The following is a 14,050-nucleotide window of genomic DNA, read 5'->3' as shown; positions in this document are numbered from 1 at the left end:
AATAACTCAGCCATAACATAAAATTAACTTAGTCACGACATAGCGATAACTCAGCCATAACATAACAATTACTCATTCATAACATAACCCTAACTCAGTCGCAACAAAACCATATCACAACCACAACATAACCCTATCTCAGTCGCAACAAAATATATAACTCAGATGAAATATAATATATAACTGACCCACAACTCAATCAAAACACAATATAAAACGTCGCGACATCCTACCGGAAAAGATGAACTCGTAGATAAGAATGCGGCAAAGACGATTTCGTACAAACGATTGAAGACGACGATTTCGGAGAAGACGATATCGGAGAAGACACAATATCAACGACAGAGAGTTAGTTCGAGGAAGAGGAAGTAAACACAATGTCGACGAGGATTTCGGAGAGTGGGAGTATCCTTGCGGTTCTTTCTTCGAGACGACAATGTTCTTCGTTCCTTTTTTTAACCCCTATGTAATCGTGGAGAAGGAGACGGTTTGATTTCTATTTTCCTAATGTGGATTTAGTGTTTAAAAATAATTTCAATTAGAAAAAACAAACCAAAGGCCCTTATTGTCATTTACTAGGGGTGTCCAAACATTCTAGTAATTTTAAAAGGATATATAACACTCTAGTAATAAACCAAATTTTCTATAACATTCTAGTAATTTCCTCTTTATTTTATTTATAACATTTTATATACTTCGTCATTTTTAATTCAAGATTATTGGCTCCTACAATCTTAACTTTTAACTGCTTCTTATATGAAGCTCGAATCGGATTAAAATTGAAAAGGGGTTCTATAAAACTATTTTTCAAGGATTTATAAAACGCTTTTGGTTTTATTTTTGAATGTTTTTTGCGATTTGCTTTTATCACCCCCACAAAATGTTTCTTGTTTCTATTCAAAATGGTTTTGTGCTTTGTTGTCAAACACATTTGCGAAACGTTTTAATACTTATCATATACGTTCTAAAAATGATTGCTTTCCACAAACGCTTTCAATGAGTTTGTGATGATGTAAAATCTTACATAAATGGTTTATGTGAACACTTCTAAGCAAGTTTGCAAAATGTTTTCTGGTTTCTATCGATATTATTAAGTGATTGTGAATGCGTTTTAAATGATCTAAACAACACCAAAACTTTTATTGATTAAAAAATTATTTTTAAAAAAATAATTTGATAAATGTTGATGTACTAATCCGTTTTCTCATTTTTCTTCAACATAATGATTACCGATAACACCAACATCACTTATCAGACTCTACTCAACATTTCGCAAGTCCAAACGGGTGCAACCGTAACAAATGTTGGAACAACAATAAAAAATGTTGCAGGAGGTAGCGATACCAATGAAGCCACGCGCCGTAGCCTATGCAGTGCTGGTCTTTATCAAGTGGGTGCAACTGAAGCCACCACAAGTGTTCCAGTTACAAATCCAATTTTTCTGGCTGTATGATATACCATGGATTTTACCACTTTTAGACCATGTTATATTTTCTATTTAGAGTCTATTATATGTGTTTGAAGTTTGTTTTAGAATCTTTTCAGGTCCAACTACGTTTTGGGATACTTTGAAGATTCTAGAGCTTTTTGAGGTGTAGAGCTGAGCAAACGTGTCAGAAGTTTAGCTTTGTATGGAGACCTTTCCAAGATGTGATTGAGCTCATATTTTTTGACCCAAGACAGAGCTTTAAGTTAGATTTCCAATGCCACCAGTTTGAAATTCATCTGACGGTTAGATATAAAATTATGATCTTTTTACCGAGGAGTGGTTCGTCCGACTCGTAAGAGGAAGCTGTCGAAGATATCAACTAGTTTCGAGTGACATGACACCACCACTTGTGTGTTGATCGACACTCCTCCAAATTCAGTCCCGACGAATTTTAATTAAGATCCAAATTGCAGTTTTGTCCCTTATTTACAAAAGACCCCTGACGTGTTTATGACCTACATTATGTTTTGTTAAGCCATTGTTGATGGCTATGCTTATTATTATTACAGAGGAGAGAGATTAGGATTGGAGAGAAAAAGATCTGAACACTTTCAGAGAAGATCTTAAACTCCATTCATTTTTTACTCTATTTGTCTATGCAATTTATTCAGATTTCAATTATGTTCTTCATGATTATGTCTGAGTAATTGCATTGTTAGACTTAGGGTTCATCAAGGGTTTCTTTATGGATTGTTAAACTGTAGTACTGTTAGGTAAATCAATAGATTCTTCATCTAGTTGATCTTAATGTTATGTTTAGGATTGATCATCTTAAACTTAGAACCTAGGTTAATTGGCACAAGTGAGAGGTTGGACTATTCCTGAATTGAAACTTAGATGAAATAAACAACTAGGTATATCAGAGTAAACCCAGGAGGTTAGAGAACATATCAAACTCGTGCTCTAAATCTTGTTTAAAAGTGGTATCGATCGGTACTCCAAAGGTATCGATCGGTACTCCAAAGGTATCGATCGACACACTCCTCAGATTAAAATACGAGAGTAAAAGTCTTTGGTTTAAACATTAGATAATCTTGCAGTGAGATCTTATTGATTATAACTTGAGTTTGAGTTCATAGCTGTTTTTAATAATTCCCTGATAGTTGAAATAGTTTACATTCCTAAAGAATCTAAGAGTTTCCAAAAGTTTAGCCTTTTCACCATCGTGATAACTTACAATACAATTGCTATTTCTTATTTCTTGCATTTCAATATTACCATCTAGATTTAATTCAAAAACTAATAAATCTATTGAGTAATCATAGAGTTTCTGTGGATTCGATCATTAAATATTACAATTGAACTTCTTGTTTGAAAGAGTAGTTTAAGGTTAATTTGAACATATCAATGTACCTGATGCAGTCACTGCATGATTGCTGGCAGAAAAGTTTGATGGCAAAGACTTCAAAACGTGGCAGAATAAATTGTTATTCTTACTCACAACAATGAGGTTGGACAAATTCATCAAGAAAGGCAAGCCCTTGTGCCTCACGAGATTTATGATGTACACACTCTTGGTATTGTGGAGATATGGGCGCAATCTGACTTCCTATGCAACAGATGGATTTTGGGTCTTTCAATTGATCCATTGTACTGAGTCTACAGTGATATTCCCATGGCAAAAGATCTACAAAGATCCTTGGACAAGAATTATAGAGGTGAGGATGAAGGATGCAAAAAGTTTCCAGTTGTGAAGTTTCTTAACTTCAAAATGGTGGGTTCAAAACCCATCATGGATCAAGTTGAAGCTTTGGAACTTTTGTGCCATTAATTTTTGTTGAAAGAATATCCATCTGTGAGATATTCGTGACTCTTTGCTTCATCGAGAAGCTCCCTCTAACATGGCTGACTTTCAAGAACTACCTGAAACACAAGAAAAAACCAATAAGTTTTGAAGAAGTCATCATGAGGCTTCAGATGGAATAAAGGAACCAAAATGCAGACAAGCTCATCATTAAATAGCATAATATCAGCATGACCGAGTTGAAAGGCAAAGGAAAAAAAATATGAACTCTCCTGTTAACCTTTCCAAAACGGTTGCACCCTTAAGAGCTTATGGAACAAACTTCAAGAAGACAGCCGTTGAAGCAACTGTGGAAAAGTTCAAAGAGAAGTGTCACTATTGCACGAAAATGGACACAAGTCTGATGTATGCCGCAACAAGCTCAAAAATTATAAGGCTCTAGTCAACCTCACTGAGGAAGACCTTTGCGCAGTGGTAACTGATGTCAATATGGTTGAAAGCAACCCTAAGGAATGGTGGTACAACACATGAGATGCCACCCACATTTGCACCGATAGGTCGATGTTTATCACTTATCAAAGGAGAAAAATTGAAGAGAAGTTGTTCATGGGGAACACTAAAGTCTCCAAGATTGAAGGCCACAGTAAGGAGATTTTGAAGATGTCATATAGACTTGAAGTCACTGTAGAGAACGTGAAGCACGTGCCTAACATGAGGAAGAACTTTGTTTCGGGAACCTTTTTCAGTAAGAATGGATTTGCCATGACTCTTGAAGCTGACAAACTCGTGATTCGAAAGAATGGGGCTTACTTGGGTAAAGGGTATGTTAAGGATTGACTCGTCAAAATGAATATAATGACAGTCCATCCGAAAGTTATAACTCCATAAATTTCAAGGAATAAGAAGAAACTAGTTACATATTTGGTTGAGTTAATATATAGCATGAACGATTACGCCATGTTAACTATAAATCAATAAAAAAAATTAATGAATCCAAATCTAATCCCAAAATAAATAAAAAATAAGTAGAAAAATGCGAAATATGTGTACATGCTGAACTCATAAAAACGTCATTACCTCATGTCGAAAGAGCTAATGAACCTTTAAGTTTAATTCTTGAATCTTATGCTTGTATAATTTAAAGTGCGTTAGGAAGATCATGATCCTTATGCTTGTATAATTTGGTCTATTTGAAAACGCGACATATATAATAAGCTTTTCAAAAGGATTAATATAGATCGCCCAGAAATTATCCGACACGTAGAGGGAAAATGTCATGCTTGACATGAAGCAAATTTTGGAGAACTTCATACGTGTGTTAAGTGAGACTGTTATGCTTATGAAACATTTTTCTTGTCGATGGATCTTGGCAACATGATTCATTATTTAGTAGATATGGTTGGTTAGACTTGGCTAGAGAAACTCAATTTTTTTCTTTTTTCGAAACACGAGAAACTTAATTCTTGGGTGCTAGAAACTAAACATAGAAGCTAAGCTGCACTAATCTATATTATAATAGATCAGTTTTTGCTCACTCCTCAGCGCGCCACGTCATCGTTTTGTGGACCCCACTTTTAAAAAGTGTGAAAAAGTGTCAAACCCATGGCTCAAACCCGGGTTATTGAGATATAAACACCAACATTTATACCACTAAGCTAACTGATACCTTTGTACATTGATGGTCGAACCTAATATATATTTATGAAGGTCGGAAGCTCTTGCCCCTCGGCATCTTCTGAGGGTCTTGAATCTTTGTGACACGTCAGCAACTCCTTTATGTTTGTGGGTCCCACATTTACATAAAGTCTCTCTGATATTTTAGATTTCCTGAGATATGGTTGAGACGAGACGTAGCTCTTCGCTTCCAAGCGTTTCTGTTCTTCTTCTTCATCTCCTGAACTGTGTCTTCATCGTCTCTACGCTCTACCAAGCGATCTAAGGCTAAGATCGATGCCGCTATTGAATCTGTACGTTAGTTATTGTCCGAATCTGAGTTTTTTTTTTGTTTCGAATCTAATTTTTGATTTTTTTTATAGCTTAGGCGAACCGGCGGGGTCTTCCTCGGCGAGCCCGTAATGGAGATCTATCATGAAGCCGATACACAAAACTGATGTGGCTGTGATGGAGATCTATCCTGAAGCCGATACACAAAACTAAATCTAATTGTTTATTGAATCTCAACCGATTTATTTCAGTAGTAAATTTAGGTGTTGATAAGGTTCATGTACGTCTCCTCGCAAAAACCCTCCAAATATGAAACGTTACACCTTCGCTGCAATTACAGATTTATCTCACCAACTGATGTAATCAGTTGTGTTCTGTCTGTGTGATAATTTTGGTTAGGAAAAAAAACAAGGGTTGTAATCAATTCGATTGATTTGAAGATATGGCAACTTTGAACCCTTTTGATCTGTTGGATGACGGCGCTGAGGATCCGAGCCAGATCGCCGTTTCCATCGCTGCAGATAAACCTAAGAAACCTGCACCTGTTTCCGCCGTCTCTGCTAAGTCATCTGCTCCGTCGAGGCAGCTTGCTCAACCTGGTGAGATTCGCTTAACACGATTAACAAGTTATTAAACTTTCGTGTCTATTTGATTCCATTCGTGGTGTCTGATTGTTTTTTTAATGATGTTGATTAGTGAGAGAGGCTAGGAGTGATGCTCCACGTGGCGGTGGACGTGGTGGTGGAGACGGTGGATTTAGCCGTGGTCGTGGTGGTTACAACCTTGATTTTAGAGGCGGTGATCGTAACAGTAAGCCCTCTGAGGAAGCAGGCGTTTCAAAGCCTCTCTATGAGAAACGTAGTGTATGTGGCGGTGCTCGTCGTGGTGGTGATCGACGTGGTGAAGCTGGTGACGGTGAACGTCCTCGAAGGACATTCGAGCGTCATAGTGGAACTGGCAGAGAGTCTCTCCTAACCTCATTCAATTTTTGTTGTTGTTGTTGCATTAATCTTTTAAGGTTAAGCTTTAAGTTTTGGTGAGGGGGTGACATCAAAAGCGAAGAAGCTGGTTGTGGAAATTGGGGAACACCAGGAGAAGAAGTTGTTGTTGTGTAAGCATTTTCTGATGTTTTATCTCATAGTAGTGATTGTGAAATTGGATTAAAAAAGAAGCTCTGGTGTCTATTTTAGGGAGATTGAAGAAGTTGCTGGTGTTGAGACTGAGAAGCCTGCTGGTGATGAGGTTGCTGCTGATGCTAACAAGGAGAACACTGCTGAAGTGGAGGAGCAGAAAGAGTCTGAAGATAAGGTAAGCAGATGAGTTAAGAGAGATGTTAGGTTGCTAGATTAGGACATGGAACTGAACTTACTCTTGTCTCGGCTTTTTTCTTTATTATCCTTCAATGCTTATTGGCTTGTGGTTTGGTAGGAAATGACTTTGGATGAGTATGAGAAAAATACTTGAGGAGAAGAGAAAAGCCCTTCAGTCTCAGAACACCTCTGAAAGGAAAGTTGATACTAAAGTGTTTGAATCAATGCAAAAACTCTCAAACAAGAAGAAGTCTCGATGAAATCTTCATCAAGTTGGTAAGACATATTACCTCTCTGTCTTGTCGACTAGAAACACTCTTAACCGGTTCTGAACCTTGCATTTGATCTATCTCCCAGGGTTCTGATAAGGACAAACGCAAAGATGACAAAGAAGAGAAGGCTAAGAAGGTTTACATTGTTGTCTGAATGAAAGAGTTTGTAAAAGTCAATAAGTTTGCTTATGGATGTGTTCTGTGGTTTACAGGTTGTGAACATCAACAAGTTTTTGAAACCAGGTGAGGGTGAGAACTACTACCGAGGAGGAGGTCGTGGTGGTCGTGGAAGGGGACGTGGTGGTCGTGACGGGGAAGGTGCTTCTGGTGGTGGATTTGATGGTTACCGTAGTGAAGCTGCGCCTGCCATTGGAGATACTGCTCAGTTCCCATCTCTTGGGGGCAAGTAGGATCCATCCTTGGAAACTTGTGCTATCTCCTTCAGTTTTCCTCATCAAGACTGAAGTGTTTCATGCTGAGTGTTTGCCGGTCTGTTGTTGTCAGGTGTAAATTGTTAGTTGTCGTCAGTTTTTAGAGTTTCTGCAAACTTATGCATGATCTGTCTTTTTTTTTAACGTTTGAAACAATACTCTTTTCTATTTTGGTTTACCACTTAGTCTTTATAGTTGTTTGTTGTCTTCTCAATATGCCTTTTTTCACTCAACTCATCGTCTCCCATCTCTCTTGATTTCTTATATACTGATTACGTCAAAATCTCAAGCGATCATAACCAAAATCAGATGAACCACTATAAAAAACGAGCCCCCAAAAGAGATACCAACATCTGGTTGTCTCATTCTGTCCATCTCCACGTTGATGTTATTATCTCATTGTTCTAAAATGATTACCGATGCGGTGATGCTATTTCTGACCGATGCGATTTGACGATATTCGCCCTTGCCAAATTTCAAAGGAGATTAGTGGTCGTCATCTCCGTTTCTGAGATTCACGTAACATCATGGGTATCATCCTCTTACTTTAAGATGAGAAGGTATGAACATCATGACCCTCGCACCAACTCATTAATTCATTACCATATTCTTAGCTTTGAAACAAATCGTTTTTTATCTTAGACATGGCGAATTCATGGGCTTTCTACTTTGATTCTTGATCATGAAAAGTTATTTCAGTATATATACTTAAAAATATGTAACCTTCTGTTTAGAATATGTGACTAATAACGTCTTCACTCATTGTCCACATCATATTGTAATTCATGGCTTCATTTCAACATGATTTTTTTTTGTCTATCACAAATCATTTTCAACAAAGTTCAATAAAAACTATAAAAATAAATAATTTTGTAATTATATAATTTTATAAATTTCTAGAGTTATTAATTTAATAAAAAAAACAGTATACTACAATTCTATATTTTTGAAGTTAATTTTGGATAAAATAAAAAAATTAATTTATTGTTCGTATAAATTGTTAAATTTTTAAATCCGAATATTATATTTTTTTTTACGCTATTTGATTTATATACGAACAACTATCTAAGTAAACACTAACCAATCCCTTAAATTTCAGCTTTTGAACATGGAAGCGCTAATAATGTTAATGTCCATCAAATCATTAAGAAGATAAAATAATAAAATATCAACAAATATGAATTCGCCGGTCATTCTTATATCACCTTAATCAAACTGTGTGATATCCGATGTTCCATTCATCACCATAATAAACAACACGGAAAATCAAAAGTTAAAAAAAAATGACAACAACCCATACACAACACTACACAACTCTTCAATGTATCCGGCTCCGCGCTTGCGCGGGGGCTATGCCCTTAGTAAATAGAAAAATTCATATATATTATGAGATGTATGCTTCAGCACTCACTAGTTCCAAGATTATAGAGCATATTTTCAATGGATCATAGATGTCGTAGTTTCTCCATAGAGTTAAATAAACTTGGTAGGCATAGAAAACACTTCAATTCTTTCAACATCTCTTGCATTTCTCAGATAACCAACTCTAATTTTTTTTATAGTATATTACTTTTATAATTGGGCAATTCTTTCAATAAATTTTTTAAGTTTTTGTCATCAAAATAGTCATAAAAAAAACCCATTTATATTTTGAAATTTTAATGTTTATTTTTTTTATTTTTAAAAATGTGAAACTCCACCTTTAAAATATCATTCTTTAACTTTAAACAATAAATATAAATTAGTTAATCATAGGGTATAAATGTATATTTACTTTTTAATAAAATATCATTTTGTTATTTTTTTCTTCTTGAAGGCTATTTCTATGAAAATGAACTAAAAAAAACTATCATAGGAATTCTTCTTTACTACTGATCTGTTCTAGATCATTTTAAGTTTGAATAATAAACAATTGTTTGATATTTTGTAATTTAAATAGAAATCAATTTATAATTATTAAATCAAATATAAAGTGAATCTGTAAGATTGAGTAACAGTATATTTCAGGAGAGTCACTGAATAAATAAAGACAAATATGGTTTGACAAAATTAAAATCTAATCCAATAAATATAAATAATGAAGGATTTTCCGATTTCCTTTTGAACCTAATAAATTCATCACTCATCAGTCAATTTGCGAACTGTAAATCCCAATGTCTATTTAAGAACCGAACCAACGGTTCAGATTTGTGGCACACACCTCTTTGACATTTCTAGGATTCGATTAAAGTATAGTAACTATAAAAAAAACCATAAACAGGAAACGCGGTGTCTCTCTTTCCTCTTCGCAGTTGTCTTCAGATTCCCCCGAATCTCTCACCAAACTATCTTCGATATCGCACGCGCCGCCGCAGGCTTTGCCGCCGGCAACTGCTTTTACCCTTGTCTTCTCCCCTCTTTTATATCCATAAAACTCTTAAAGAAAAAGACCTAAGAAAACTCACCAAATTATCTTCTCCGCTTCAGTTTCTCTCTGTTGCTCTCTTTTGATCTTGATTGCTCTGAAATAAACGAGAGGGGGAGAGAAGAGCAAAGCCAAAAAAAAAAAAAAAAAAACACACCCAAAAAAAAGAATAAAAAAGTTCCAAAAACCAAAAAAAAATTATGGCTCAGGTTCAACCTCAAGGTCAGAATCCAAACGGTTCGGGAACAGCGGGCGGTACGACGTCGCTTTATGTTGGAGATCTGCATGCGAATGTCACGGACGCGCAGCTCTTCGAGGCGTTTAGCCAGATGGGTCAAGTTGTGACCGTTCGTGTCTGTCGGGATTTGGCTACTCGGAGATCTCTCGGTTATGGATATGTCAACTTCGCCACTCCTCAAGATGGTTAGGCTTCTCTTCTCTTCTCTTGATTAGGGTTATTGATTTTGGTATTATTGCAAGATTCAAATTGATACCATATTCTTTGCATTTTAACTTTATTTTGTTTGAAGATAAAAAAGCTATTCTGTATTTCTCACTTGTGTATTACTGTGTTAGGAAGATAGTGTAGATTGAAAAAGGTTTTCTTATTCAGGGTTTTTATCAAGATTAAGACACTACTATTTTGGGGGTATAGTGTGCACTATATCTGTTACCAAGATTGGGTTCAGGAAATTCATATGAATATTTGTTGTCTTTTTTCAGAGTCTGGTCTTTTTCAATTGTCTGTTGTTTATAGAGTGTATTCAGATTGTCTTAAGCAGAAACTGAATAAATAAAGATTGTGCCTCTATCATTGTTGCATATGCTCTAAGTGGATATTTCCTACATTTGATAAGGTTCAAGAAAATCAGTTTGTATAGTTGTTTCTTGTTTAGAAAGTGCCTTTTGCCTTAAAACAGAAATTGCATCAAGTAACAAATGTGCCCTTTTGTAATGTTGGTTTCTGTGGATTGTTTTTGCTATCCAAATTTATCCTTGCTAAAGGTTGCTATGTGTGATTCTGACCTTTGATGGGACTTTATGTTGACCGTTTCTTCTGGCAGCTGCAAGAGCGATTCAAGAAATGAACTACATTCCTCTTAATGGAAAACCTGTCAGGGTTATGTACTCTCATCGTGATCCTAGTGTTCGCCGAAGTGGTGCAGGAAACATATTCATCAAGGTATTCTCTTGCCTCTATTTTTTTCAACATCCCACCAATTGCAATCCTCTTCCAACAAAGATTTTGTCCTTTTTGTTCTGTAATCTTTATAGAATTGGGATACTGAACTCTTCCTTTTTCCCTTGGAACAATGACAATTTTGCTGCTTTCCTTTTGACTTTTCTCTTCTTTTCCTGTGCTAAACTTGGTTATATATGGCAGAATCTTGACAAGTCCATAGACCACAAAGCGTTGCATGATACGTTTTCTGCGTTTGGGAACATTATCTCGTGCAAGGTAGCTGTGGATTCTTCAGGGCAATCGAAAGGCTATGGGTTTGTGCAATATGAAACTGAGGAATCTGCCCAGAAAGCTATGGCTCAATTGAACGGCATGTTACTGAATGATAAGCAAGTGTATGTCGGACCTTTCCTCAGGAGGCAAGAAAGAGACTCTACCGCTAACGTAACAAAATTCACCAATGTGTATGTGAAGAATCTTGCTGAATCAACTACTGATGATGATTTGAAGAACACTTTTGGTGAGTTTGGAAATATTACAAGTGCGGTGGTGATGAAAGATGGAGATGGGAAGTCAAAGGGCTTTGGTTTTGTTAACTTTGACAATGCCGATGATGCTGCTAAGGCTGTGGAAGCTCTGAATGGGAAGACATTTAATGATAAGGAATGGTTTGTTGGTAGGGCCCAAAAGAAGTCTGAAAGGGAAACGGAACTAAAGGTTCGGTATGAGCAGAGTTTAAGGGAAGCTGCAGACAAGTTTCAAAGCTCTAACTTGTATGTTAAGAATTTAGATGACAGTATCTCTGACGAGAAACTGAAGGAGCTTTTTACACCTTATGGCACTGTTACATCTTGCAAGGTCCAATATTCCCCTTCCCTGCTAATCTTAATTTTACTATGCCCTGTTGGTTGCCTATATAAATTCCCCTTCTCGAAAACAATAACAGGTGATGCGGGATCCGAATGGCATAAGCAGGGGCTCTGGTTTTGTAGCATTCTCAACTCCTGAAGAAGCAAGCAAAGCTGTAAGCCAATTGTAATATAGTGCGGAGCCCATACATGAGCAAAGATATCTCTTCAGCTCTTACTAACAGTGGGTATTATCTGTACAGATGTCAGAGATGAGTGGTAAAATGATTGAAAACAAACCTCTCTATGTTGCTGTTGCTCAGAGAAAAGAGGACAGAAGGGCGATACTCCAGGTTTGTCCTCTTAAATATGCCTTGGGCAGGCTCTTTCGTTTGTTTATTTCACGATCTTAAGCAATTTGACCTGTCAATGTTGAGTGGAAATGACATGTCTGTTTACAGTTCCCATCACTAACAAAGCGATGCATCTAGATGTTCGATGTCCGAGTCACCTGACTCATGATTCTTACTTAAAAAGAGATTGGATTTAGTTATCATATTTTTCTTCATACGCTATAAATAACATTGCATGTGTGATTAACTTTACGATAGTTTTTTTTTCCCCCTGTTATATGTCTGCGCTTTTAACTGTATAATAGACAAAGAAATGCACATATATGTCTGCGCTTTTAACTGTTATGCATCCTATGATCTAAGATTTAGATTATGCCTTTTGGAATTTTATATATTCCTGTTAACTGTTACTTGTGCCATGATGCCAACAGGCTCAGTTTTCCCAAATGAGACCGGGGGCAATGCCACCATCTGTTGGGCCTCGTATGCAGATTTATTCCCCTGGTGGTCCAGGTATTGGACAACAAGTGTTTTATGGTCAGGCACCTCCTCCTATGATTCCTCCGCAGGTATTTCTTTTTCCTAATACACCTAAGCACTACTTCCTGTTAACTGTTGGGTTATTTGTAACATGTGATTTTGTACATGATAGTCCGGGTTTGGCTACCAGCAACAGATGGTTCCTGGAATGAGACCCGGTGGTGGACCGATGCACAATTTCTTCATGCCAATGGTTCAGCATGGCCAGCAGCGTCCTGGAGGTAGACGCCCTGGTGGGATCCAGCATTCTCATCATCATCAGCAGCAGCAAGTTCCCATAATGCAGCAGCAGCAGCAGCAGCAGCACCCGAGGGGTCGCATGTTCCGCTATTCGCAAGGCCGTGGAAGTGGTGGTCCCCCTGATGTTCCTGGAATGCTTCCATATGAGATGCCTAGTAATATGCCGCTACGTGACCCTGTGCTTTCTCAACATGTTCCTATCGGAGCTTTGGCTACATCTCTTGCTAATGCGTCTCCAGAACACCAGAGGACGGTGAGATAGCTATTTTTGTTTGTTTTCGCTTTTATCTTATGTTCGGGTTTGGTTGTTAGATGTTGATTAAGATGTTGTGATGTGTGTAGATGCTGGGCGAGAATCTGTATCCGCTTGTGGAACAGCTTGAGGCAGAGTCTGCAGCTAAAGTGACTGGGATGCTTTTGGAGATGGATCAAACCGAAGTGCTCCATCTCTTGGAGTCACCTGAAGCTCTCAAGGCTAAAGTAGCCGAGGCTATGGACGTTCTCAGAAGTGTTGCTGCGGGTGGTGCAGCCGAGCAGCTTGCCTCTTTGAACCTCAACGACAACCTTGTCTCTTAAGTCTTCTTGTCTTCTTGTTGGATTTGGGAAAATACAGTTTTCGTAGTGTGGTTTTTGTCTTTTCTTTACACATTTGGAGACTTCTTTTTCTGTAGGATTCTTTGACATGGTTTTTTTCTCCCTTCCACCCTTCAAACTTGATATGTTTTGTTTTTGTTTAAAAACTTGATTGGATGTCGTTTGTTTTTCTTGAAAACAAATTTTAAAGCCATCGTGTCCAAGAGAATTAAGTTGACTAATCATGGTTGTCGTTTTGGTTTTAATATTTTTTAAGAAAATCTAATTTACAATATCAATAGATTTTAATATTTTTATAAGTAATGTTTTAACTTTTTTATTTTAGTGTATTTATTAAACTATATGATTATATTATTTTGTATTTATGTCAAATAGAAAAATTACCTAAAATTTACTTAATTTTGGTTTTAATTATTTCAACATATTTTAATATGAAATTTTAATAAAATATCTATAATACGTTTGATTAAATTTGTGATATTTACTTATTTGATATTAATTTATTGATTATAACATTTCTGTTTATATACAACTATTTGACTGTCAATTTAACCAACTTGCATATATAATTATATGTTCTTAAGAATAAAAACAATTTTTTTCATATTTAGAAGTTTAATTAAAACTAGATTGTTCATTCTAAAAAAATTTGAACTTGTTTACTTTGGAATTTAATTTCTACTAATCCACTTTTTCGT

At 36.5% G+C, this 14,050-nt stretch overlaps 1 protein-coding gene and 1 pseudogene across 1 annotated transcript; both read left to right on the top strand.

Moving 5' to 3' along the window:
* The first annotated feature begins 1,882 nt into the window (after window positions 1-1,882).
* On the top strand, window positions 1,883-7,479 carry LOC125575434 (annotated as a pseudogene).
* A 1,681-nt stretch (window positions 7,480-9,160) lies between these two features.
* LOC125596826 (polyadenylate-binding protein 2-like) lies at window positions 9,161-13,437 on the top strand. Its single transcript, XM_048771845.1, has 8 exons — window positions 9,161-10,017; window positions 10,659-10,777; window positions 10,979-11,635; window positions 11,724-11,801; window positions 11,889-11,978; window positions 12,410-12,547; window positions 12,631-13,011; window positions 13,101-13,437. The coding sequence occupies exons 1-8, from the start codon at window positions 9,795-9,797 to the stop codon at window positions 13,332-13,334; spliced, it is 1,920 nt and encodes a 639-aa protein (XP_048627802.1). The 5' UTR covers window positions 9,161-9,794; the 3' UTR covers window positions 13,335-13,437.
* The last annotated feature ends 613 nt before the right edge of the window (window positions 13,438-14,050 follow it).

This window comes from Brassica napus, unplaced genomic scaffold, assembly GCF_020379485.1.
Source record: "Brassica napus cultivar Da-Ae unplaced genomic scaffold, Da-Ae ScsIHWf_129;HRSCAF=229, whole genome shotgun sequence".
Lineage (NCBI taxonomy): Eukaryota > Viridiplantae > Streptophyta > Magnoliopsida > Brassicales > Brassicaceae > Brassica > Brassica napus.
This window is presented reverse-complemented; position numbering and strand designations above follow the sequence as displayed.

What these genes read in the sequence shown, in the direction of transcription:
- LOC125596826 (XM_048771845.1), top strand. Translation starts at nt 9,795, where the DNA reads ATGGCTCAGGTTCAACCTCAAGGTCAGAATCCAAACGGTTCGGGAACA. An exon ending in GCACTGTTACATCTTGCAAG is followed by an intron (nt 11,636 to 11,723) that starts GTCCAATATTCC and finishes AAACAATAACAG; the next exon opens with GTGATGCGGGATCCGAATGG. An exon ending in CTGAAGAAGCAAGCAAAGCT is followed by an intron (nt 11,802 to 11,888) that starts GTAAGCCAATTG and finishes TTATCTGTACAG; the next exon opens with ATGTCAGAGATGAGTGGTAA.